The sequence below is a fragment of the Euprymna scolopes genome, chromosome 18, assembly GCF_053919585.1.
Source record: "Euprymna scolopes isolate OS-2025 chromosome 18, ASM5391958v1, whole genome shotgun sequence".
Lineage (NCBI taxonomy): Eukaryota > Metazoa > Mollusca > Cephalopoda > Sepiida > Sepiolidae > Euprymna > Euprymna scolopes.
The window spans coordinates 112,349,626-112,377,576 of record NC_136499.1 but is presented as its reverse complement, the minus strand read 5'-3'; the positions used below and the strand labels follow the sequence as shown (position 1 = coordinate 112,377,576).

General features: G+C 33.6%; 1 protein-coding gene across 3 annotated transcripts in view; it reads right to left on the bottom strand.

The window, feature by feature from the left end:
- Window positions 1-27,951, bottom strand: part of LOC145297770 (uncharacterized) — a 576,130-nt gene that overhangs the window by 365,267 nt on the left and 182,912 nt on the right. For all 3 annotated transcript variants that reach the window (XM_080144014.1, XM_080144016.1, XM_080144015.1), the window contains exons 5-10: window positions 27,498-27,716; window positions 24,963-25,058; window positions 20,042-20,175; window positions 15,764-15,971; window positions 9,926-10,059; window positions 2,292-2,499 (exon numbers count right to left, since the gene is read on the bottom strand). In XM_080144014.1, the coding sequence (XP_080000140.1) occupies window positions 2,292-2,499; window positions 9,926-10,059; window positions 15,764-15,971; window positions 20,042-20,175; window positions 24,963-25,058; window positions 27,498-27,716 (999 nt within the window). The remainder of the gene's footprint in view (window positions 1-2,291; window positions 2,500-9,925; window positions 10,060-15,763; window positions 15,972-20,041; window positions 20,176-24,962; window positions 25,059-27,497; window positions 27,717-27,951) is intronic.

Genomic DNA, 27,951 nt, shown 5'->3' with positions numbered 1-27,951 from the left:
ATATTTGTGTGCATATATGTACATACATATATATATATTTGTGTGTATATATACATATATATATATATTTGTGTGTATATATACATATTAGTGTATATATACGTGCATATTTGTGTGCATATATATATACATACATAAATTCATACATATTTGTGTGTGTATATATATACATGCATATTTTGTATATATATATATACATACATATTTGTGTGTATATATATATTTGTGTGTATATATAAAGTGACTGCATGTAGGAAACGTCTCTAGCAAGCTTCTCTCTGGATATTTTGTATACAGACTTGAAACTTGATATATAGGGTATTTGGACATTGGAAATACATTGATTTGTTTTTTAGACTGTATAAATAGTTACTAAACGGGCAAAATTGAAAAAAAAAACAGTTGGTTGATCTTGACTAACTTCTGAGCATACATACATATACATTTTTAGCTTGAAGTCGCTGAATTTTTAGTCTATCTTTAACCATCTAGCGATAGCTCAGCGGTAACGATGAAGGCTGAAGTGCTAAATAATTTGGTTTCGATTCCAGCTGATAGCTTTGAAGTCTTTTTAACTTTTTAAATCATTACTATATATTGGGTACCATAAAATAATACAATAGGAAATTGGGTCTTATATTAATAAATACGAAATTTGCATGAATTAAAATATTATATTTGAGCATATTTTATGATCGGACAACTTCGAGCAGCCTGCTAATATTATCTAAAAATATTAAATATATATAAGTGAGAATGTGTGAGAAACGGTCTATCAACCTACTCTGTCAATTTTTAATCTGCACACTTGAAACTTGATATATAGGGGATTGGACCTATGGAACAAATTTGATTTGTTTTTTGCCGGTAAAAATAGCTGCTAAGGCGTCAAATTGAAAAAATTCGAACTTGGCAGGAGTAAGTCAATTAAACGTGTTATTTCTACGCATGCGCAGATATACATTTATATCTTTAAAACCATTATTTTTTTAAGCTTTTCTGTGTGTATGAACTTCGGTCAGATGGTAACGAATAGGCTAGAAGAGCTACATGTTTTGGTTTCGATTCTAGTCTATGGCACCCATATATCTTTTTTACTTTTGAAATCACTATTATATATTGGGTACAATATAATAAGCAATAGATTATTGGTTCTATGATAATGAATACGAAATTTGAATAAATTAAAATATTATGTTTCAGTGTATTTTACGACCAGGCAACACCGAGCGGCCTGCTAGTATTTCAATAAATGATGCCGAAAAACTATAATGATCTAAACAATAAGTCTCATTTTTGAAATACAAACGATTTCATGAATAACAGAGAACATCTATGATTAATTTTTGCGGCATAATATATGTCATAATTTTTTTTTCTATTGAGATATATATTACTCTGTATTCATTCCAAACAAAGCATAAAAAACCCACCAAGAGTCAAAAGGTAAAAAGCCCACCGGATGTCAACAGCCCCAAAACAAAGCCCACCGAATGTCAACGGCCAGGGAAAAAAAAGCCCACCGGATGTCAACAAGCACAAAAGCCACTAGATGTCAACAAGCACAAAAGCCACCAGATGTCAACAAGCACAAAAGCCCACCGGATGTCAACAAGCACAAAAGCCCATCGGATGTCAATCAACAAGCACAAAAGCTCACCAGATACCAACAAGCACAAAAGCTCACCGGATACCAACAAGCACAAAAGCTCACCGGATACCAACAAGCACAAAAGCTCACCGGATACCAACAAACACAAAAGCTCACCGGATACCAACAAGCACAAAAGCCACCAGATGTCAGCAAGCACAAAAGCCACCGGATGTCAGTAACCACAAACGCCACCGGATGTCAACAAGCAAAAAAACCCACTGGATGTCAATAACAAAAAAAAGCCCACCGGATGTTAACAGGCACAAAAAAAAAAACACAACAAAAAACGAACGGTTAAGAATCCACCACAAATGGCAAAATACTGTGTCATAAATTTACACAGTTTTACTTCCGTAAACAATGTATTTGTTTGCTTTGTTTGTCACGAAACTCTATTGATATGATTGTATAACAAAAAATCAGCAGGAATAGATCCTACAAAAGTCGACAAACACAAGAGTCGAGCTTATCAGAATTAACAAAAATCAAACAGCACACAAGATTCCATCGCCATTTGTATTGAAAGTGCTTTTGTAAAGACTTTCAAAAACATTCAATGGCATTGGATTCAAAAAAGGAATCCCTCACCTGAAGAATAAAAACATGGTTAGAATTTATTTGGATTTCGTTTCTTTACCTTGAACGTAGGAAAAGGTGAATCCTCCATTAGCGAAAAGTCCACGGCCCTTTAGAAGAATCTGCATTGCTTCTCCAGTCGATTGTATAAATTTGGGTCCCATCGAATCTGCACCGGAGCCTTTATAAGTTGCAAGGATCGGGGAATCCAGAGAATCTCCATCAAACACAACAACTTCATCCCCATCAGAAATATCCATGTGTAGTTTCTGTTAAAATTAAAATAAAAAGCAAAGCATAAGTTCTCTCTATCTTTCTCTGCAATCACTGTCAAATAAGTTTTAAAAAATCATTAAAAACAAATGACCCAATTTTCAGAAAATCAGATCTAAAAGAATACCAGAATTATATTATAACAGAATGATATAATAATAGAATGATATAACGGAATGATATTACAACGGAATGATATTATAACAGAATAACAGTGATGAAATATAACCTTAAAATATCCATTTGATCTGATGAACATCCAGACTTTTTTGTACAAACATTTAAAATAGTCGTAGACTCTTGAAAATACAGTATGTTATTGCGATACATCTTATGAGATGGCCGACCAATTTTTATGATTTCAAGTTCAGATGAACAACTACAGTAGGAATTAGAATACATCCTACTAAAGCCTGATTGTCACAGCTGTTGAATTTCAAAAATGCAATCTGGATGTGAGGACACGTTAGAAAAATGATATGCAATAAAATTCTGTTTTAAACTTGGAAAAATGCCACAGAAACGTATGGAATGCTTCAGACTGCTTTTAAACCATCTTGCGTGAATCGGGTATTAGTTTTTGAGTGACATAAGAGATTAAAGGAAGGCAGAGAGTCTGTGAGGGAGTATGAGAAGTGTTGAAAGAGTAACGAAATCAGAACTCCAGAGTTGATCGGCCAAATAAAGAATTTCATGGATAAGGAGCGTAGTGGGTCTTCAGGTGTATCTAGTTGGACTCGGGAATGTTCGCAAGAACCCGTGGCACAGTGGTTAGATTACTTTGAAAAATCAATTGTAAAAAGTGATATTCTCCTGAAGGTTGAAGGCCCGATCTTCAGTGTAGGCGATCGATAAATACACTTACGAATTATTTAGGACTTCTATCCAGTCATGGCTGACGGAACAAGAGCATGCTACCCCCGTGAAGTAAATAAAGGGTTCAGCTCGAAATTCCGTCGAAATTCCCGAGTTCGACAGAAACATTCCCGAGTTCCACAAGATACACCTAAAGAAGGTCGAAAGTTACATCGACAAAAACGTTGTGAAAATCACACTCAAGATGAGAACAGTAGTCCGATGAATCCAAAGAATACCGTGTAGAAGTTTTTGACATAATTTTGTTCTATTGATGCTAGGCTTTAACGCAAACTCCATGAAAACAGTCTACCATTTTTGGACAGAACAGATACTATGCTTTAATACCGCCGTCCTGAAATTCGGAGTTGGTGTTGGGGTCAATATTCTTTTCTTTTCATTGGTATATTATATAGGATTTTCTACCTCATCCAAGCACCATAAAAGAATGGTATTGTTTATTTTAGAGCCTTCGATCGGGCAACGCCAGTTAACGGGTCTTGCTAGTTTTATAAAGTAGCTGCAGCGAGTGCGATAGCATTACGTGGATTCCTTGATCGAATAAATATAATATTACTAAAGTATTAGGCTTCCTCTTATTCGTTGTTATTGTGCATCTCCTATTTCTTTTCATGTGCGTAATTAGACACTTGTATTATGACAAAATAGTGACTTTTTGTCGCCACTTTTATGTCGCAGTAAATGGAACTAATTACTCGCATAAAAAAAACTGTAGATATTATGTAATAACAGCGAATACAAGGAGTTAAATACTTTTATAATAGTACGAGGGATGTTCCAAAAGTAATGTCTCCTATTTTTTTCTATTCCGTGCTCATATGGAAAAAGTCTGTAAACTTATTTAAGGTACTTCGTGTATATATTTAAGTTGACCGACTGCTTGGAAAGGGATTTGACACGCCTCTCTTTCTCTCTCTCTTTCTCTCTCTCTCTCTCTCTCTCTCTCTCTCCTCTTGTAAGTGAATAATCGATTCCACTGAGTTTTTACTAAGCGTAACTAATTGTAAAGAATCGATTACCTCCACTCCACCTATAAACATATTGACGTATACACAACCACGTAAATGTGCTCGATATTTTGTACCTTATTATAAGCATATTCATCCCACAATTCGCGACATAACTGAGTCATGAATCGACACTTGGTGTAATGGATATCATTCATGACTATGTGATCGGCCATGCAGATTTCAAATCCTATTGTGTGCAATCACGCATTTGTTGCGAATTTGTTAAAGAGTGTAATGATTTGGTCACGGCCTAATATCTGATCCGGTTACCCTAGACTAGGCATGGAGGGGGTCAATCTTTTGTATCCATGTTTTTTTTCTCACTTTTAACATAAACATGACGCACGCACGTGTATCCTAATTTTAGTTATTTAAAGTGTACTAATATGGATATATTTTACGTTATATTATATATATCTCTACAATTATATAAATGCAACTTATCTGTGTGTGTGCGGTCATTTCTTATAGACTCTGAAACGGCTGAACAGATTTTCTTTAAAATTTACAGAACTTTAGTGTATAAGTCTGCGAGTGATCTTAGTTAAGTTTTGCCTCAGAATACCCTCCATAATTACGGATAATCGATAATCGAAACCGTTATTTTTAATTTATCTGTCATCGGTAAAGCCATTTTTCCATATCGTCGCTTAGCAACAATGATAGAAAAACAGGCCGTAAAATTCTACTGTGGGTAAGTTAATAGCGTGTTTATTTTTTTAAATTTATATATATATATATATATATATATATATATATATATATATATATATATATATATATATATATATATTGCATGAAGTTGTCTGAAGGTTCAAACTCCGCACGTAAATTTCTTAATGTTTTTATTTTCGTTAACTGGAAAGAAGTTTATACAAAATAATTTTATAAAAGAAACAGTAGGTTCTCTAGAGTGAAATATAGAATAACATATTTTGGACTTAGTTATGGCATGGAGGCATGAGCAGCTTCCTTCCGGGCGATTTCACGGATTTTGATGACAATAAAAAAAATATAGGAATGTGAAATATTCGTTGATCATCATTCAATCTCGGGCAACATCAGGTCTCTCTGCTGGTATATATATATATATATATATATGTATGTGTGTGTGTGTGTGTCAATAAAGGGAGAAAATGAAGGCATAAAAACAACATATTAATCTATAGGGATTTATTCATTTAATAAGGATATACATCAATTAAAAGTATTGGGTGACTGAGAACTCTTTATGCAATGGTATTTCGAAGCCTAGTGCTTCTCATCAGAAGAGTAGAGAAAATGCTAGGTAACATAATAGGGATCGTTCCTTATCATTTCAAAACAGATGTATTTATTTCACACTTATAGTATTTTATTCATATGTTTGTGTAGTACGCCTTACACATGTTTCGTTGAATAGCAGAAATTCACTAAACAACTTGTCAGACACATACGTGTTCTTCAGATTTTTTCCATTCTTTGGTAACCTATGGCGAAGAAAAAAAATTAATAATTTGAAATCTTTTAAAGTTCGCAAGAAAATTAAAAAAAATGACATTTACATATTCTCTACTTATATATATATATATATATATATATATATATATATATATATATATATATATATATATATATGTGTGTGTGTGTGTGTATCTATATGTTTATATATAAGTATATATATGTGGATATATATGTATATATATGCATATATATATATGTATATATATATATATATATATATATATATATATATATATATATATATATATATATATATATATATATATATATATACTAGCATTGCCGGGTTTTTTGGATGTGTATGTTGAGTAAAAAAAAAAAGTGGTAGTAGGAAGGCAGGCTTGAACCCGTACCGCAAAGGAGGAAAAGAAGATGACTTTAAAAAATATCGGCGAAAAAAGCGACCTTCCCCCCTGTAGGAAAGTGCTCAGTTTAAGGTGAAGATATTAATGTTTTTAGCCAATTTTTCGATATTTGTCGTATGAAAGGTCGAACTTCAAAACGATCCTAATCTTGAGAAAATACGTCGCCTCTGTCGAATGTGTTAGGCAGACATGCAAACATACATACATAAATTTATATATTGGTAACTAAAAATTTTTGACCCAAACCGATGAAAAAGCTTGCCCTATCTCTGAATATTCTTTAGGTAAAATTTCAAATGTTTAGACCAGAAATTGTCTGAGTAATTTGGTAGAGACTGCAGAGGTCAATTTTTTTTAAACTTTGACCTCTATTATTACTCCTTAACATTTATTGTTTTGGGATCAAATCAAGTTATCAAGTTATTAAGTTAGATCCATGTCAAAGGAACCTATATCTAAAATTTCAAGTGTTTGGACGTAAAATTGGCGGAGGGGTTTGGTAGAGTTCTCAAAGGTCAAATCGTTGAACTTTGGTCCCTTAACAGCTAAATTTATACCCTGTATATCAAATTTTGAGTCTTTAGACTTAAAATTGACAGAGTTATTGTGTAGGGAAATGTACACAGGCAGACAGACACGCAGACACTTTCACTTTTATAGATATACTAGCATTTCAGCCCGGAGTTGCACGGGTGTTTGGAGATGTATGCTGAGCAAAAAAAGAAAACGGTCAATTTTTTTAACTTTGACCCCTATTATGGCCCCTTAACATTTATTGTTTTGGCTCAAACTAAGTTAGGGACATGTACAAAGACACACAGACAGACACACAGACAGACACACACACACACATAGACACGTTCACTTTTATAGATAGATAGATAGATAGATAGATAGATAGATAGATAGATAGATAGATAGACCAATAGATTAAACAAAAATATATACGTATACATAAATATCTATGGAAACAATTTTTTGTTTACTGTAAAGATTTTATGCAAATATTATACAAGTATAAATCATGTAGAATATCTGCATGAATATAATTACACGTAATAGTTAACTAAAGAGGATCATCCCATAAGAAAACCGAAAAAAATTAATAGGGAATTAATTAAAGTGAATGTTTAAAAGAATATGAAAATTAGCTAGATCTTTTGCTAGTGAATGCAATTTCACGACGCATATATAAGAAAACCGAAGCAACTAATAGGGAATTAATTAAAGTGAATGCTTTAAAGAATATGCAAATTAGCTAGATCTTTTGCTAGTGAATGCATGTCCACAACCCATATATAAGAAAATTGTATTTTCTTTTTAAATAAATAGAAAAGAGGGTTTTTAATATGAATATCAATACACACACAAAAAAACGAATTTATAGGTGTATTGATTGATGATGAAGATATAAGATAGATAGATAGATTACTGAATTATTTAAAAAAAAAAATTTAATCGTGTTAGCAGTTGAAAAATTGCTGCAATCTTTTAAAATTGATACGAAAAATTACCTCCCTTTTGAACTCTCCTGTGTATTACGGTCGTTTTCATCAAATTTGTTTTATTTGCTTTAACAAATAATTATCTACCTCATCTATTTTCGTAATTTTTGGATATAATCATCTTAAAAATATGAGGAATACGTAGATACCATTGTTTTCATGTGAAATTCAGTTTTATGATTTCCGAAATTTCGTCGCAATAGTGTAGAAGCGCCAAAATAGCAGCAACACTAATCAGCATTTCAATTTTTATTTGCTTTTTGTTTTAGTTCTTTTCTCCTCATTCAAATAAAGAACAGATACTATATTTTAATCCTAACCCAAACAATGTATATTGTAGTTAACGTTTCACTTCAAACATCGACGTAAAAAGGCAAGTGGATAGAGAAAAAAAAAGAAATAGAACGTTTTCAGTATTTTAGAAAGTGAATGGGGTGGGACTTTGCTGCCTGTTTGGTATAAAATATATAGCTCACTCCAAAAGTGTATGTGTTACATTTGTAAAAATATATGCATATAATACGTGCGTTTTTTTAAGGTAATCTGAAAAGAAAATAATTAACAACCAGTCTACATCTACCTTAAGAGATTTTAAAAGAATCGGAATCAGTGACTGTCTCGGAATCGGGAATTGAAAGCAGAATCGGTAATTGTATCGGAATCAGGAAAAATATTGGAACCGTCCCATCACTACTATATGTGGTATAGAATATAGAATAGAACGATAAATTTATCGCTCTAAAAAATAAGACTACAACTTTATTTTAAAACTTCAATGTAGCCGCCTTCAGCCTCAATCACCGCCTCAATGCATGTCTTTTCCACAAGCGCCGATGGGAGCTCGGCTAATACTCGACGGATGGTGGCAATCAAGCAGGCTTTGGTGTTGTGGGAGGCCATGTTGGTGATGTTCTCGACGTATGGCCAAATGAAGTAGTTCAGCGGGTTTTTTTTTTACATGGAGGTCACCACTTATCAAGGCCCGAAGGCCACTCAGGGATAAGGGTTATTGCGTGTACAGTAATCAATGAGATAGTATTGTAGTAATCATTAGTATTGGGGGTTTTAGTAGAGTGTCTTACTTAAGGGGGCGGTTTGTCAGGAGTTTGTTTATGTTGGACTTGAAGACGTCCAAGTTGTAGTCAGGTGGAAAACAGGCAAGCGGTAGAGAGTTCCACTGGCGTGCAGTTCTAAGAAAGAAGCTTTGCTCATGGAATCTACGTTTGGATTTAGGCACAGATAGAGAGTGGGGAAAATTGTTGACAGTAGTTTCAGCCAGACGGGTGTTTCTTGTGAAAGATTGGCGAGGGATTGGAGCTCAGACGAGCACCTGCCATGGAAATAGCGATTCAGGTCGAGGGAGGAGGGGATCACCACACTCTTCAGTACATCCGGGTACATTTTGAAGATGTGAGTTGACATGATGTGACCCTACTTGAAATCACACCAAAGACCATAACCTTGGCTGGGAGCTTTGTTTTCATCACCTTGGGCACGTCTCATTTGAGGGTGCTGGCAATGGTCCTATTGTCATAAGTTGTATCGGCAGAGAGTCATAAGTTGTACAGCGGCGCATATCTCGTTGAACATAGTGTCACTTTCAGACATGATAGAAGCCTCCTATTGCTCTTGGGATTTGTATACGACTGGCTAACTAGTAGATGGTCCCGAACAAAAATAAAGAAAACATGTTTTCATGAAACGGAAATGGAATCATGTCGAATTTTCTAGGGTGACAATTTTATTTCATGTAGAAATGAATATGGACGCATGTGCAATTCTGCATCAAGCCCCGAGCCCCATATTACAATTTCAATTCATAAATTTTTATTTTTATGATTTAAAATAAAATGTTTTTTCCATTCTACAACCGTTCAGTGTGAATGTAAACCCCCAATGATACTTTGGTTCAAACTAGCATATACTTATGTAAGTACTTTATTTAATGGTTATGGAGGTTTACTGCCAAAACCTTCCAGGAATGTGTGACATTTCCGATTGTATGGACATCCGGTGCGAAAGCAGACCCCACGATATGATTGTATCATAAAAGCAGACCCCACTATATGATTGTATCATCTTCGTCTAAACAGGAGTAACTTTTTAGTGGCGTTTTTGCCTTTATAAAGTTAATATATATAACAAATGGTTGTACTTGCTTACCTCTAAGGTAATTATGTCTCGTCTGGTGACACTCCGGAGGGTAAAAGTTTTCTGTTCATTATTCATGAAATTGGAAACAGTTAGATTACCGCCAGGATATGCATTCATCTCAGAAGACTTCAGGTTGGATGAAGCTGTCGAAGGCAAAATATAAAACAAACGTATTATTCAATATGTAACAGTGCACGGACGCGCGTATGGCAGCAGCTGTATGCAAATGACCAAGCCGTGCGCAAGGTGACGTCACAGCGAGGAAGAAGGACAGAAAAAAATTATAAAAGACAAAGAGACGTGTTACACACGGTGGCCAAGAGTGGCAGGTAAAGATGCATCCTAAACATGGCCGGACAAAGAGTACCACGCGTTCGACACAGCAAAGTTTTGTTAAGCACATTGGAGTATGAGAACACTTTTAAACAAAAGAAAAGACGGTATTTTGAAAACTACCTGTAAATAAATGTCTGTTGCTTTACTGGAAAAATAAGTGAGTCGAATTCTTTACTTGCCTTTGTTAACTTGCGACTCTCTGCATACAACACGTGAGCTTCAAATGTTGACATTAAGAACAGCATTACAAATATAGAAAATATGTAGCATATTATTTGTAATCTAGTATATAAAATAAAGTCGGCTGTAGTCTCGAAGTTAGATCAGTATAGCACTGTCTCTGATAAATCGATATTTGTTTCTTACTAGCCAGTCATTTACGTAAATTATCAATTTGTTGTTTGCAAATAAAATTTGAAAATCCCATCTATTTATCGAACGCATATAAAAATGTGAAAATGGCGCCAAATTGTCTGTCTATATTACTTCTTCGCTTTTTTTTTTAGTTTTTTTTTTTTTTAATTTCTTCTAGATTAAATTACTGGTTTTCATTAAAAATATCTATACTCTCTTTGAATTTGATTACACCTCCTAATTTTCATTAAAAACAAACAATATTCTTAATAAAAAAAGGGCTTCTTTTTAAGTAAACATAATTAAAATTAATATCTTATATTTTAAACATTACCTTTTATCCACTACACAATTACCTAAATTCTCATCTATATAAAATAGTCCCTACGTTACACTTTCGGTAATTAGATATTCGAAAACCAGGTATGAATTCTCATTTTCTCTATATTAATAAAATAAGATTAATTATTCTCCAAGGAAAAGAAAAACAATATAGCTTGGCAAACGCAGACGTCACATATAAATTAATTCACTAAGATCAGACTACTACTCACTATCTTACGTAGAATTTGCACATATTTATAATCGCATTAATCCGTTATAATAAAATATTTATTCCTAGGAGCGCCACAATCCAAACTACGTCTAACATTGCCGAAATAGCCTATGTTTTCTCTCTAATTTTTATCTTCTCTCAAAAATCTCATTGTAACCGGGAACTTCTCAACCTTCGTCACAAGTTTGGCCCGATGACCGTTTGTATTTGTTTCTTACATAGATGCCTTTTATTTCAAGTTTTCTATTTTCCGTTATAAAAATAATGATCACTCCATAAAATTTATTTTCCATCTCATTAGTTGCTCGGTTGCGTTTCTTGGAATACTAGATTAGCAGTTTCTGTTATTTAGCGAACCCTTAAACATAAAACAAGATAGCGTCAATCATTGCACAAACAAAATTATTTTCTTTTGCTGCTGCTTTACGAGCCAAACAGTTACACAACCTTCTTCTACTCCAAATCAAGCACATTTTCGCATAGGTAAATGTAGGGAAAACCACAAATTACTTGACTAGCATGTGTGGGTGCTTCAAAATGTCGGTCGTATAAAAAAAAGAAAAGTATCAATGGAGACATCCAGTTAGTTTTATGGTTAACGGTCACGGTGCTACATACGTTGTCCTGTGCCAGTCAACTTCAAAGAGTATCGAGTTTTGGAGTTGGAAGTTTTGACAACAGAGCGTCGAGTTGGAAGTTTTGACTACAGAGCGTCGAATTGGAAGTTTTAACTACAGAGCGTCGAATTGAAAGTTTGGACAAAAGAGCGTCGAGTTGGAAGTTTTGACTACAGAGCGTCGAGTTGGAAGTTTTGACAACAGAACGTCGAATTGGAAGTTTTGACTACAGAGCGTCGAATTGGAAGTTTTGACAACAGAGCGTCGAATTAAAAGTTTTGACAACAGAGCGTCGAATTAAAAGTTTTGACAACAGAGCGTCGAATTAAAAGTTTTGACAACAGAGCGTTGAGTTGGAAGTTTTGACTACAGGGCGTCGAATTGGAAGTTTTGACAACAGAGCGTCGAATTGGAAGTTTTGACTACAGAGCGTCGAATTGGAAGTTTTGACAACAGAGCGTCGAATTGAAAGTTTTGACAACAGAGCGTCGAGTTGGAAGTTTTGACTACAGGGCGTCGAATTGGAAGTTTTGACTACAGAGCGTCGAATTGGAAGTTTTGACAACAGATCGTCGAATTGAAAGTTTTGACAATAGAGCGTCGAGATGGAAGTTTTGACTACAGAGCGTCGAATTGGACGTTTTGACAACAGAACGTCGAATTGGAAGTTTTGACAACAGAACGTCGAATTGAAAGTTTTGACAACAGAGCGTTGAGTTGGAAGTTTTGACTACAGAGCGTCGAATTGGAAGTTTTGACAACAGAACGTCGAATTGGAAGTTTTGACAACAGAACGCCAAATTGGAAGTTTTGACAACAGAGAGTCGAGTTGGAAGTTTTGACAACAGAAATTAATACTTTAAGTAAAGACGTTATTTGAAATATTTTTCTTAGATCTGTTAATTTTATGTATTCCTATTTTACTTCAACAAATAAAATGCACACATCGAAGTCCATCTTTCATCACTACGATGACTACATGAAAAGGATTCACGACGAATGTTGTTGTTTTCATCATATCGCCGTAATTGCATTTTCATTGAGTGTAGAATAACCCCCTTAGTTATTCTTGCCTATCTGACACGGCATTAATCCTGACGGGATTAGTGGGCTTCCTCTGAAGGATGAAGTTTCTAGGAAATAGTAAATTCGTGGGGTAATACCCAGACGCATGTATATCACGATCAGGGGGAAATGACGACGTTAGGACTTCCATTTTTCTTTCTTTTTTTTTTTTTGTAATGAGATTTCGCTGTTCTACCACATATACGTGGTCACCCATCTGGTATTGGCCAAGTTCAACGTAACTTAACTTCAGTACTCGAACGGGCACTGGTCTGTCACACATACATAATATATATAGTTTATTTAGGCAGCATGTTTTCATTCAGACAAGAATTGTTTTTTCCCATAAATATATATATACAAGTATTGTTAAATAGCGCGGAGTGTTCTTGCTTAATAAGCTTTCTTTGTAGTTTTTCAATTTTTCTAATTCTCTTTTTTGTTTCTCGGTTGAATCTGTAAGAAAGTTCCATGGTCGTTTGTGTGTGTGTGTGTGTGTGTGTGTGTGTGTGTGTGTGTGTGTGAAAGAGAGGGTCATTCTAGAAGTAAAACCTACTTTTTCAAACTCAAAAAATTGAAGAGCTACGAAGACATGTGTGATACCATTAAAATGAGCGAGCTTTTATACTTCAGAATTTATTTTTCTGCATCGTCAACATCATTCTCAAGTAACTTTAGTACGGCATGCAGTGACGTGTACCTGCTTCTGGCGCACTTTTATTACAGGGGTTGCTTACTTAGAATCTTACACCGTCAGTATCTCGAATAAAGAGATGAAACTGCCAGATCATGAATGCATAAGTTCAGTCATCATAACAATGCAATTTGCAATCCCCCTCTGATCCATTCGGGCGGAAATGAAAACAATAGGAGGCATTACTTTCGGTACGCCCTCGTAGTTTCGTAGTTATACAAACGCATGCAAAATGGTGGCTTATATGCGAAACGTTATTATGTAGAAGGCAAAAAGACAAACTAAATTTTAAAAAATTCAACTACTCGTCTTTTATGAAAATGAACACAAATGCCACGATTTTATGACGCTTAAAGTATACACGTCAAACATTGGATTATTAAAGAAATTAGCTTTTTTTTTTTAATGGCGGGGTTTTGCTAAAGACCAAAAATTCCCAAACGTTTATAAATATATATTTAAAAGCCGTTGCTTTTATGTTTTAAATGCAGAAACTGAAATTTTGGATAGATTTTATGAGGCAACCACTTAGAAAGTCCGAAAGAAGCGAACATTTATATTCATTACAAAAAAAAAAGGCATTATTTAATTGCATACAGATGACGCATACGTTTGGCATAATGTAATTTATATTTCTGGCAGTGTTCTTGAATGTGTTTTGTACAGAAATTCATCCGATAAGCACCAAGAATCGAAAAAAATTCTATCTTAAAAATAGTCTTTCTTTTCTTATAGATTAAAAAGAATATTTTACATTACAGGGGAATATTTTACATTACGCCGGCGTATCTTTGACTGATGTAACGTAAAAGATTCCCCTGTAAAAATTATTCTTTTTTTTATTTATAAGAGAATAAAAACTATTTTAAGCTCACCAAACCCAAATATCAGTTGATGTGAGATGGTTAACCAACATGGACGGAATTTGATGAAGGACATTGTCATTAATTTTGAAACTGCGAATTACTTCACCAGGCAAATATTCCTCGTAATATATAACAATCAATAGAGGATTTATAATATCATGTTTAAGCGTATTGTACGATCGGGCAACACTGGTTAACAGGTCCTGCTAGTATATTCCTCGTAATCTTCTCTATATAAATAAAACTAGCGGGGGTACCCGGCGTTGCCCGAGTGTTTGTTTCCGGGACGAGGGGGGGGGAGTTTTAAAAAATGTTATGGTAGGAAGGATCAAACCCGGAGTAATGAGTAAAAGTAGGAAAATAAATTGTGAAAAAAAAAAAACAAAAAAAAAACATCTGCAACGTTAACAGTTCGGCCACCAAGAAAAGTCCATTCCAGTTGTTTAGGAAAAAAACAAAAAAAAAACGACTACGGCAGGTCGGCGCGAACGTGAAAATATAATGTGAATTGTCCAGCACGCTAACCACTACGCCACAGAGCACTGCAGCTTAGTTTAGTGATTTTAAATAACTTCACATGAAAGAACTACGAAGCCAAACCGGTGTTCTCTTCTCAACTGTTCCTTGTGAACGATCCCCAAACGGTGTTAAGTGGTGGCAGGGGGAGGAGGAATTTATTAGAGAGAAAATATTTTACCACTTCCATTGATCTTAACCGATTTTGGCCGTGACTTCTCAGCAGAAAAAGTATAGAAATCTAAGATTATCGAGGAATTTGAGAAATAATAAGCCTATAACACACCTCAGATATTGTTCTGCCGTTTGTGCATATTATATTTGCATGAAATATCTTGATTTTTAATCCTATTAATGTCAAAATCAGACGGGAAAAATGAGTTCATTTTATTTATATAGAAGATAGAATAGATAGAAGAAGAATAGAAGAAGAGAAGATGAACTCGTCCATGTTGAGCATTGGGAAAATCATTTGTAAAAGTGATTTTCTCCTGAAAGTGAAAAATTTAATTCTCAGTGTCAGCAACCTAAAAATACAATTGTGAATTACTTAGGACCTGTAGCCATTCATGGCTGACGGAACAAGAGCATGCTACCCCCGTAAAGTAAATAAACGATACTGTCCGAAATTCCGTCCAAATTCCCGAGTTCCACAAGATACACCTGAAGAAGGTCGGAGGTTACATCAACCGAAACGTTGTGAAAATCACACTCAAGATAGGAACTGCTGTTCGACGAATTCAAATAGTACGAATACGATTTTAAGTAAATGTTTTGTAGAGAAAGTAACAATTAATTTGAAAAACTATTTAAAAAAAAAAAGATGAAAATAAAAACACTTACATGTCGTCCATTCGGCCGTAAAACCTTTGAACTCAGTGGAACTGTCCGACGTGAACTTGACCACCATCATATTATTCGGACTTGTGTATGTCTTCTGGGCAATAGTGTTGCCAGAAAGACGATATTTTAAGAACGCGTCTGATTCAGAAAGGGAGCCGACAAATATTTCTATGACATCCGTATTTGCTTCCGTGATAAAATCTGAAAACTGGAAGATATTCAAAGGGGGGGGGTAATTATTAAATGTGAAAACTGGTAGACATTCAAAGGGGAGGTAATTATTAGATGTGTAAACTGGTAGACATTCAAAGGGGAGGTAATTATTAAATGTGTAAACTGGTAGACATTCAAAAAGGAGGTAATTATTAAATGGTAAAATGTACAGACATTAAAAAGAAAGGTAATCATTAAAAGTGAAAACGTACAGATATTAAAAAGGGAAATATGCATCACATGTGAAAATTTAGTCATTGAAAAAGGAGGTAATCACATTGGCTTAAAACACCAGTGATGCATTTTGCTCACCAACTATACTAAAAATCTTCATATCACCATACCGGGCTTTGAATAAGTCCTGTTACATTTTTATTTTTATAAATTCATGTATTATTATTGATTGTAACTAACATTTGAGTACGTCTAATTAATACTTATATATTGCAGATACAATATTGACTCCTGAGAAAATCCTAAATTATAAGTACAACCCAATGGAAGGAAAAAGAAATGAAATCTCCGTTTTGCTGCGCGCGGGTCGCAAACAAACTGACATTGCAAAGCTACTAAACGTCAGTAGAATGACTGTCTATCGTGTTGCCCAACGTCTGAATAACTCTGAGACCCTCAAGGATCGACCTCGATCAGGAAGGCCTAAAAAAATTAGACGTGGAACCATCAAAAAGGCCTTTGATAATGATCCTGAGCTGAAAATGACAAGACTGGCACAAAAGATGAAGATTTCTGTATCCACAGTGTCCAGCGTGGTCAAGAGCATGGGAGGAAAGAGTCTAAGACGTTCCAAGAAACCCCTCTTGAGTGCCGCAATGATTCATAAACGTCTGGAGAGGAGCACCCGCCTGTTGAATGACTTAAAGAGCCACGGGAATCGTAACCTCATTTTCTCCGATGAGAAAACATTCACTGTCGATCCAGTCTTCAACAGGAAGAACGACCGGGTCGTAAGCTTTGGGAATGATGTCTCTAACCACAAGAGAGTGTCAACCACCAGGCATCCAGCATCTATCATGATGCTTGGGGTCGTAGCATCCAATGGGGAGAAGATGCCCCGGTGTGGTTTGAACAGGGATACAGGCTAACCTCCGCTGTTTACAAAAACATTTTGGAAACTAAAGTTCTTCCATGGGTCAAAAAGATTACCAAGAAAGCAGATTACGTGTTCCAGCAGGACGGCGCACCCGCACACACCGCCAAAATTGCGCAGAACTGGTTAGAGACTAACATGAGCTTCTGGCCCAAAGACTTTTGGCCTCCACAGTCGCCAGATTTGAACCCCCTTGATTTCAGTGTGTGGGCGCATATCGAGGCAAGGGCGTGTAAGACCCGCCACAGTAACACAAATGAGCTGAAAGCCTCTGTGAACCGAGCATGGACGTCCATGAAGAAGGACTACGTCAGGAAGGCCTGTAAGAGTTTCCGACCTCGGTTGGAACGTGTCGTTGCCGCCAAACGTGGCCACATTGAATGATATGATGCCTTGTATACTAATAAATCATTATGTGACCAAACTTGTTTAATTCTACCCAAAATGACGTACCAGGTTTAATTTGAATAGGAAAATCTACAATGTAACAGGACTTATTCAAAACCCGGTAGATCTTCATGGATGTTTCCAGAAATTATACATCAACTTTAGATCTTGTCGATTATTGCTACATTTTATTCGGTAGATCTGACTTTCACAATTCAAACTTCGAAAGACAAACTAGTAAACATTTTACAGACTTCTAATTTTCTACTCTAAACCATTACCCAACTCATCGTATCTTTATTTAAAGAAGCAACATTCATTTAGCGCACCGATATATTCCATATTCGGAGAATTCAATTCTGTAATTCTGGCTCCTTTACACATTAACGTATTAAATAACCAGATTACGTTTTAACGAACACATAGCGGCAGACTGTATTTGCGATGACACGTAAATAGGTGTCTACCTACACATAGGACTAAGCAATGTGTTGCTGGAACCGCCCTTCACGCCCATTAATCAGGCTTGGTCCCAACCGCTAACTGTCAGGCTTATTCGGCTCCGATCTTTCGGATACAAAATGTATATTATGTATGCATATTTTTGTAGCTGTTTATTAATTATATAACATCAGTAGAAAACAAATAAAGATTAATAAAATTGCGGAGAGATATTTTCAGTCTTTAATACACATAAGTATAAAAATAAATATGCAAACTGTAAAAATATTGTTCGATCCAAAAAGGTCACGGGTGGCGGGAAAACGAGGAAATGAATGCAGTTGTTGCACGAAAAAATGACTTAGAGTTATTCTTTGTCTTGGTCTCTTTTGCGACGTAGACTACTTACAACGTGTGGGGTCCCGTGTGTAAACGTTCTAATCAAAGTAGATTATTTCTTATGCAGTATTCCGTACATGATGTCTGCAAGCAGTAGTAATTATATATTTCAATAAGAGTTTACACATTTTTAATATCCTCATATAGTTTTTTTTTTAATTTTATCACTTTACTGCAGTTTCACAGCAATACCGATTTTCATAGATGGACATTAAATGTCTCGGTAATAAATGAACAAACTTGAAAAAATAGGTTTTCTGCAGTTGAACACAGAAAAAATTGCCAGTGAAGAATCAGGTAAAGAAATTAAAGTTTAATGGAGAATTTAAATGTAACATTTTTTTCATGGGATAAACTTGCAAATAGAAAGTGTATATGCTACTTGGTTCAGAAAATCTTTTTGGTGTAGATTGGATTGTATTTGTTATCGTATAGGAATTACAAATAATTTTTTGGGGGGACAATGTTAACGTTACAGAGAAGAATAAGACGGAGCAAACGCAAGGGGTGAGAGTGATAGCCGTACTCTCTAATAAACTGACTGATCTAAGTTATATCATATTGTGATTTATTGTCAGTTTTGAAGCAAAGAAAGCTCCCACACAGTTGCAGGAATATAAGAACGTACTTAAAACAAATTCAGAAAACAAACATAATTTCCTGTCGTCAGAGTACTGTTTTCAAATGAAAACCGTGCACCAACGCTATGACATACAAAATGTCTTCAAATGTCCATAAAAAACAGCACAAGAATAACCCCCCCACAAAGAAAAAAGAAAGCAATGATGGAATGTAGAACCATGGTAATTTCTGGAAGACAAGTAAAGGCGGCAGTTTCCCGTTGATGTCCGTCATGAATTAGGGGTAGATATATCCCCTCGTGAGTTAAACGTCTCCCCAGATACCAACCGGTACATACAGCGCCTCGCCTTCCCAAATGGTCACCCATCTGATACTGGCCAGGTTAATCGTTGCTTAACTTCGGGGATCTGACGAGAATCGATGTGTCAACGTGATTGTGCCGTATGAAATAGATCCACTGTAATCAAGATTTTAATCATTAAAATGTTTGAGAAAGAATTCGTCCACACACCGAAAATGATTCATTTGAATTGAAACTTAAAAGTCAATAAGCGACGTTTTAAAACTGATATTGCCTTCCTTCTTTGAAAAAAAAATCACAGAAAAAGAAACACAGAGATAATTCTTGAATAAATGATGAGCAGCATAGTTGAGTGGAACATGTTCTCTATTTTCTTTTGTGTCTGGGATATATAGATATCTATGGGTTCAATCAACTTTGTTGTGTCTGGCATTTGATTTATATACGAGATACATAGATAATGATGTGTTTAATCAAATTTCTCTTGAATTATCTTATGCGCAGTTTCAGAGGGTTTAGTTTGGTTATTTTTGTTTTACGGCATACCAACCCTTTTCAGGTTATTTAATGCCGAATCCAGTGATTTTGAAGAACAATTTTTTAATAGAGTATATTTGTTGTTTTTTTGTTTGTTTTTAAGTCGATTTCTATTTAACCCACAGTTGGGACCCTAAAAGGTACTACCAGTCCGGGTCAGAGTGAACCTGAGAGCAATGGCAATTAAATGGTGGCTCCACACACCCAAAACCCGGAAGCTGGGGCCTCACCATCGGATATAGTTTAAGGTTATATCCAGGACCTCAGAGAGTTTGGTCCGCATCGGACAAATATGGCAATAGACACTCACCTTTAAATTTATCGAAGTTCCCATGTCGGCCTTAATTTTCCACAGACAAAACGAATTTGCTGGATAATTCTGAGGAAAGTTCACAGAGGTTAAATTTCCTGATGATCCGGTTTCATAAAACCGGCAAAGTTTCGCTGAAGAAAAAGTAAAATTTTATTATTATTATTATTATTATTATTATTATTATTATTATTATTATTATTATTATTATTATTATTATTATTATTATTGTTGTTGTTGTTGTTGTTGTTGTTATTATTATTATTATTAATATTATTATTATTGTTGTTGTTGATATTATTATTGTTGTTGTTTATATTATTATTATTATTATTATTATTATTATTGTTGTTTATATTATTATTATTATTATTATTATTATTATTATTATTATTATTATTATTGTTGTTTATATTATTATTATTATTATTATTATTATTATTATTATAAATAAAGCGTCAGGAAAAATGTATTCTTACTACTTCTGTCTATGTAATCTAACAGACGCGTTCGCTTTGCAGGCACATAATTGGCTCTAAAATTTCTCTTGTATTTGGATGTTTAGTTTTTATCTCAATTTTTCTATTTATGCACTGAATATTTGCAAATGAAACTTATATTAAATCTGTTTCTTATTTCATTCTAAACACTTTTCTTTCTTTAAAAATTGTAAATTTTTGCCTTTGAAAATATTTATTTAAAAGTTTCTGTTTTAAAATCTAAAGATTTTTATATTTTACGACATTACATACAATGAGATGTTTGTATAGTGGGAAATAGAGCTGAAAGAAGATACGTATATACCAATAGAAAGTGAAAAATATACTATTAATGCTAAAACTATTTGTCTGCTAGTTACGATGTTGATTTGTTTGTTCATCCATATCTAATACGATAGCGTGTGTGTTATTTTCTGTGTCACGCTTACATCCGAGTAGTTTAATTGTTATGGACGTCCATTTCTTATCATAAATAATTTTACCAAGAATTCTTCATAAGTTTTGGTTTCGGTTTCGATTATGGCTGAAGGAACTCAAGTTTATATATATATAAGTGAACGTGTCTGTGTTTATATATATATAAGTGAACGTGTCTGTGTGTGTGTCTGTGTGTGTGTGTCTGTGTACATTTTCCAACGCAATAACCCTGTCAATTTTCAGTCTACAGACTCTAAATTTGATATACAGGGTACTGAGATTTGGGAAATCTTTGGAATCCGTTTTCGGCCAGAAATTTGGCTGTTAAGGGGTCAAAGTTTAATGGTTTGACCTTTGAGAACTCTACCAAACTCCTCCGACAATTTTGGGTCTAAACACTTCAAATTTTAGATATAGGTTCCTTGGAATGGATCTAACTTAATAACTTGATTTGAGCCCAAAACAATAAATGCTAAGAGGTCATAATAGGGGTCAAAGTTTAAAAAATTGACTGCTTTTTTTTGCACAACCACCGGGCAACGCCGGGCTTAAATGCTAGTATATCTATAAAAGTGAACGTGTCTGTGTGTGTGTGTCTGTGTGTGTCTGTGTGTGTGTCTGTGTACATTTCCCTACGCAATAACTTTGTCAATTTTAAGTCTAAAGACTCGACATATGATATACAGGGTACTGAGATTTGGGAAAATATTTGTGATCGGTTTTCGGCCAGAAATTTGTCTGTTAAGAGGTCAAACTTCAACGATTTTACCTTTAAGAACTCTACCAAACCCCTCCGATAATTTGGGTCTAAACACTTTAAATTTTAGATATAGGTTCCTTTGACATGGATCTAAATTATTAACTTTATTTGAGCCCAAAACAATAAATGTTAAGGGGTCATAATAGCGGTGAAAGTTAAAAAAATTGACCGCTTTTTTTTTTTCGCTCAACATACACCTCCAAACACCTGGGCTACGCCGGGCTGAAATGCTAATGCATATATATATATATATATATATATATATATATATATATATATATATATATATATATATATATATATATATATATATATTCGTACGCTTTTATTTCCGTTTCAATTCAAGCTAATGCAACCAAATCATATGGATATATTTTTGTTATTTTTGAAATCGTAACTTTATAATATATAAAAATCCATAGAACATTAACTCTATAATAATATATATGAAATCTGCAAGAATTAAAATATCATATTTAAGCGTGCTTCACGAATGGGCTTTGCCGGGCGTTCGTACTAACTTAGATAGATACTTTTGCAGTTTTAACAAAAAAGCTACAATAATATCAGAACGTTTCCATTTACACTACAAAATTCCAACATCAATATATTACATATGAATGAGTCCCCTGTGGAATTTCCACAGGTCTCACTAGTATATATATGAATAGAGAGATAGAGTAAGAAACGCGTATATACAATAGAGAGTGCAAAACTACTTATACTAATTTCTGTGTCATGGCACAATAGTAAAAAGAAAAAAAATCAAGTCGAGGTTGGTTTAACATCACAGGCACAAAAGGTAAGAAACGGGTATAACTGGCTTGCACGCAGCTAGTCAGTGGTAGTACTGTCGCTTCTTTCTCCGGTGTAGCTATATATAGTGAGAACCGGTGTAATTTCCCTTGTGTTAGAAAGGCCGGTGTAACACTAATAACACTAAAACTCTGTGTCTACTACTTTTTACGATGTTGGTGTGCTTGTCACGTTATTATGAGGCCATATTTTAATACTAATAAATCAGATGGAGGGAGAATCTTAGTTTTATTAGTGCTTTGGAGACCTCTTTATGTAGATTGGTGATCTTTTAAACCAATATTTCAGGTGAAAACATTAACTACTTACGTGTCAAATACAAGATAAGTTACTTTTCTACTTATATGGATAAGTTTTTTGTGTGTTTTAACTTGTTTTTATAGTGTTTGCCTATAAATAAAAGTAGTGTACGACACAGTATTTTTACTCATAAATGAGAAAATAAGGTACTTGTACAAAATTCTACTCATGATAAAAATCAAACGAACAAAACATTACGTATGGCAGAAAGAAAACGTCGTATGTCCAGAGATCCCGCAAAATTATTGTAGTTTTATTTTTTAAAATATAAATAAGGAATCCTACCCATATAAAAACAGACAAAATCTTATTCATGATGGAAAACAAAGGTATTACAACAACAAAAATTCATAAAAATTATCGAATAGTTTTATTTTTAAATATAAAATAAAATACTTAAAATAAGTTTAGTAGTGTACTGAATACCTCTTTAATTTTAATTAGAGTTTTCAGTAGCGTTTCGGAGGTCTCCTGAGTTCTTTTTGACTGATCACTTTAAAAAATGATTTCTCTTGTAAGGGAGTTAAATAAAATATTTATACTTTATTTTGTAAAGTTTATGAAAGTGCGCCGTGGAAATTTACAAATTTCAAATTAAATTCTGTACCTTAATTTTTAAAGTTTATAAAACATTTTGTTCGGCCATTTTTAGTTTTGTTTAACTTTTAATAATAATAATATTAAATCTTATTATAAACTTGTTATTTTATTACATTTATTATCGTTTATTATTTAGGTATAGAAATATAATCATCTTTATTCATATTCAGTAAAAAATACATTCATTATTTTTCCATCTAATTTACACACATATTTGTGGTGGGTACAGACACATGTATGTAAATCAGATGAGGCTGAAAAAAAAAAGGAAAGTCACGTTTTGTCTAAATACTTACAAGGACACAAAATTATTCATCGTGAGTGAAATTACAGAGTGAAACGGCTGAGGGAGAGACCGGTGACTTATTCAATCACTTATGAATTATGGCTGATTCGAACAGTTACAACATAACTTTATTTTCAAATAGGTATGTATGGCTTTATTCCTGTGTGTATTCAAGGAGGCTAGTTCTTCGCCTTTTTCCTTTGAGAAAGGGGCTAATTTGAGAATCTCTTGAGGCGGCCATACAGGAGAATGCCGAAAGGGGGGGGGCAAGATATTGTTTTTAATTTTTGTTGGACAGAGGGCCTAGACCACTAGCTTATCAAATCCCACTTTCCGCCCCCCTGCGTAAAATCATCCCGACGTGGTAGAGAGATGAATAATCTGGAACTAAAGCATATTTAGGTATTATTAATTTGGTATTTTTTTTTTATTAAAGTATATGGGAGAAAAAGATTTAAGGAAACTAATGTTAATTAGCACACATTATTATCAAATTAATTATATATATTATCAATATAATTTTATATTATATATTATATATCATATATGTTATATATTTTATATTATATATTATATATCATATATTATATATTATATATCATATATCATATATTCTACATTATATATCATATATCATATATTCTACATTATATATTATATATCATATATTATATATCATATATCATATATTCTACATTATATATTATATATCATATATTATATATTTTATATTATATATTACATATTTTATATTATATATTACATATTTTATATTATATATTATATATTATATATTTTATATCATATATTATATATTTTATATCATATATTATATATTTTATATTATATATTATATATTTTATATTATATATTACATATTTTATATCATATATTATATATTTTATATTATATATTATATATTGTATATTATATATCATATATTTTATATTATATATTTTATATTATATATTTTATATTTTATATTATATATTTTATATTTTATATTATATATTTTATATTATATATTTTATATTATATATTATATATTATATATTATATATTTTATATTATATATTTTATATTATATATTATATATTTTATATTATATATTATATATTTTATATATTATATTATATATTATAGTCAGATGCACATAACACGTAAATACACGTTAATACAAACAAGCCAATAACGCGAGAAGTTTTTTTTATTTTATGTATTATTGAAAGATGAATAACTTACGACAATTCTCTTCATCCGTCCCATCTTGGCAGTCGTCTTTGCCGTCGCATTTTTGATTCGTCCCAATACATCGGCTGTTCCTACACATGAATGTACCTGTGAAAGAAATATTAAAATCAGTTACTTTAAACACCTGTTATCATATATATAAGCAGTCATTCCCTGTACGAATTTTTTTTTAAGTGAAGCAGTCCCTCGTGAGTGCATAGTAAACGAGGCATTCAGCATTGCCCCCCTCTATTTAGCCCCAAAAGTCCCAAGGCCTTAATTTTAGTTCAGCACCATGCAAAACTGCTAAATAGACATACACATAAAATTTGGAACAAATATGGTAAAATGGTCCCCAAAATGGAGTGCTTTTATTAGCCCTAAAAGAGCCCCGGGGGAACACCCAAGAGTTATCACGAAGTATAAACAAACAAAATTATATGGACATCAGTTACAATTTTTCAGAAAGTTTTATAAAAATCCAAGGCATCATTTTTGGGTTTTTTTTTTTTTTTTTAATGAGCACAAAAATGTCAATTTTAGCCATTTTAACCCGAAAGGTTACTTTTTACTCATATCGTATTTAATGTTTGTGGAAAATTTCAAACAAATATAAGGCGTAGTTATTGAAAAAAGTGCGGACAGACGAACAGACAAACGGATAAGGGTGAATTGAGAAGTCCGCCCTCCTTTCGTCGATAACTATTGTGATATCGATATGCATTCGTAAAACTAATAAATATTTGCAAAAGTATCTGCATGCATTTATGAAGCTATTACATTTTCAGAGTTAATTAAAAAAACAAAAATAAAGAAAAATATTCTTCGTATACATAATGAAACTAAAATGTCATAATCCAAAAATCATGTATCGGCTGTTCCCACACATTAATGTATTAAATTGGTGTAAAAATGATGTCGTTTTTATGCATATACAGGGTGGCCACAAAGTCTGGCTACATAATCTACATTTGATCAACCAACTCTGGTGTTCTGACTTCCTTACTTCTCCCATATGTCTCACCATCTCTCAAAGACTCTCTGCCTTCCTTGAATCTCTTATGCCACTCAAAAACTGATGCTTGATTCATATAAGATGATCCAAATCCTGTAGATTATGTAGCCAGACTTTGTGGCCACCCTGTATTTAAATGTAAAAAACGACACTATTTTTACACCAACCTAATACCTGCAGACGAAATATTTCTAAAAATCGGTCATTTCAGTTAAACATTTATCGTCATAAATATACGTAGACATTTCGTGTAGGAATTTTATTTCTTAAAAAAAAATGTTATAAGAGCCTGTATTAAAGTTCGAAATGCAAGGGTCAAGTATCATGGCTCAGTTGTGTTCTAAATAGAAACATAAATTTCGAACGAACCCCTGTCTTATGACAAATCTCCTGTTTATTTTTATACGCCGGGACTTTCAGTTTTTACAGTGATAAATCTTCCCTTTTTGATGTTAGGTTGTTTAAGGGTGTTAACGTTGGTCAAATCCGGACTGTTTCTTATTTAATTGGATTTTTTCAATTACCGATACGTTTGTCAACATTCTGATACAAAACCTATCTAAACGTTCAAACATAAAATACATTTATGTGATACTTTTAAACATCGACTCAGCTGTTTCGGCGTTCATAGGAAACAAACCCATATACACAGACAAAGTGTCTTCCATATAAAGTAACAAAATGGAGATTTTCTAAAGTTATTAAAAGAAATCTATATATGCATTCATATAACTATTGAAAGCCATTAAAACAAATTGGTACTTCTGCAGTTTATGGACCGTGCTATTTTTGTAGATAGGATTTTTAAGTTGAATTCGATTATTACGTCATCTTTGATTTATTAAATTGTTAGGTGAGAGTACAGAATAGCTAACAAAACCCTGTTCTCTATTTTGAGAGTTTTTTAAACAAATGTAACAGAGCACAGACGCGCATATGGCAGCAGCAGCAAAAACCAATGTATGCAAATAACTGACCCGTGTGCGAGGTGATGTCACAGCTAGGAAGCAGGAGAAAAAAAAAGAATTATAAAAAAAAAGAAAAATGTGGACGAGAAGGTGAGAGATAGACGTGTTGAGCACGTGGACCAAACTAACGTTGTTCGGGGTTCGATAAGACTCAATGAATGTTCCACACTTCCAATTCTTTTATTGACATTGAAATCGGTGAAATAGAAATTGACATTGAAATTAGTGAAAATCGATCATTTTTTTTTCAATCAAATCGACTGATTGCCTGCTCTAGTCTACAGTACACAGTAGTCTACATTGCACTGTAGAGAACTTACCGAGAGCGAAAGAAAAGACGTGTGCTGAACAAAGCTGGTCAAAGAGAGAGTATCACGTGTTCGACAAGGCAAAGTCTTGTTAAACACCTTTAATTCACTAATCGCTAAACTTGAAGATTGCTTTTGTTTTTGATTATCGCGAAATGAACATATAAAATTGTATTAATTATTGTTTTTAGGAATTGCTTGTTTTAACGATCAAATGATTTTGATCGAAAGGCAAGAAATAGCGTTGATCACTTACCCACCGTACATGCTGGTTTCTCGCATACAAATGCTTTTTCGGCGTTACAATTTCCAAGTTCCCATTTGGGGTCTTCGTTTATTTGGGTTTCATAAGAACATTTTCCATTGTTTGGGTCTGGATTATAATCAGCCCAGTAACCATGCTTTGTGTCAGATTCTTCTCCATCACTCCACTGGGCGTTCCCTGATGACCTCGGAACCTCAAGCAAAGAAAAACCTACAAAACACAATTACAATTTTATTTTAGTAAAAAAAAACAATGTTAACATGGAGACAGACATTGAAAGGGTTAGGGTTACTTGATACGTTTTGGGTTTTAGTTAGTTTTATATATAGTAGGAGTAGCAGGGAGAACCAACGTTGCCCGGGATTGAATGAGGATCAAGGAATGTTTCACACGTCTAATTCTTTTCATGACATTGAAATCCTTGAAATCGACCAATCGATTGATT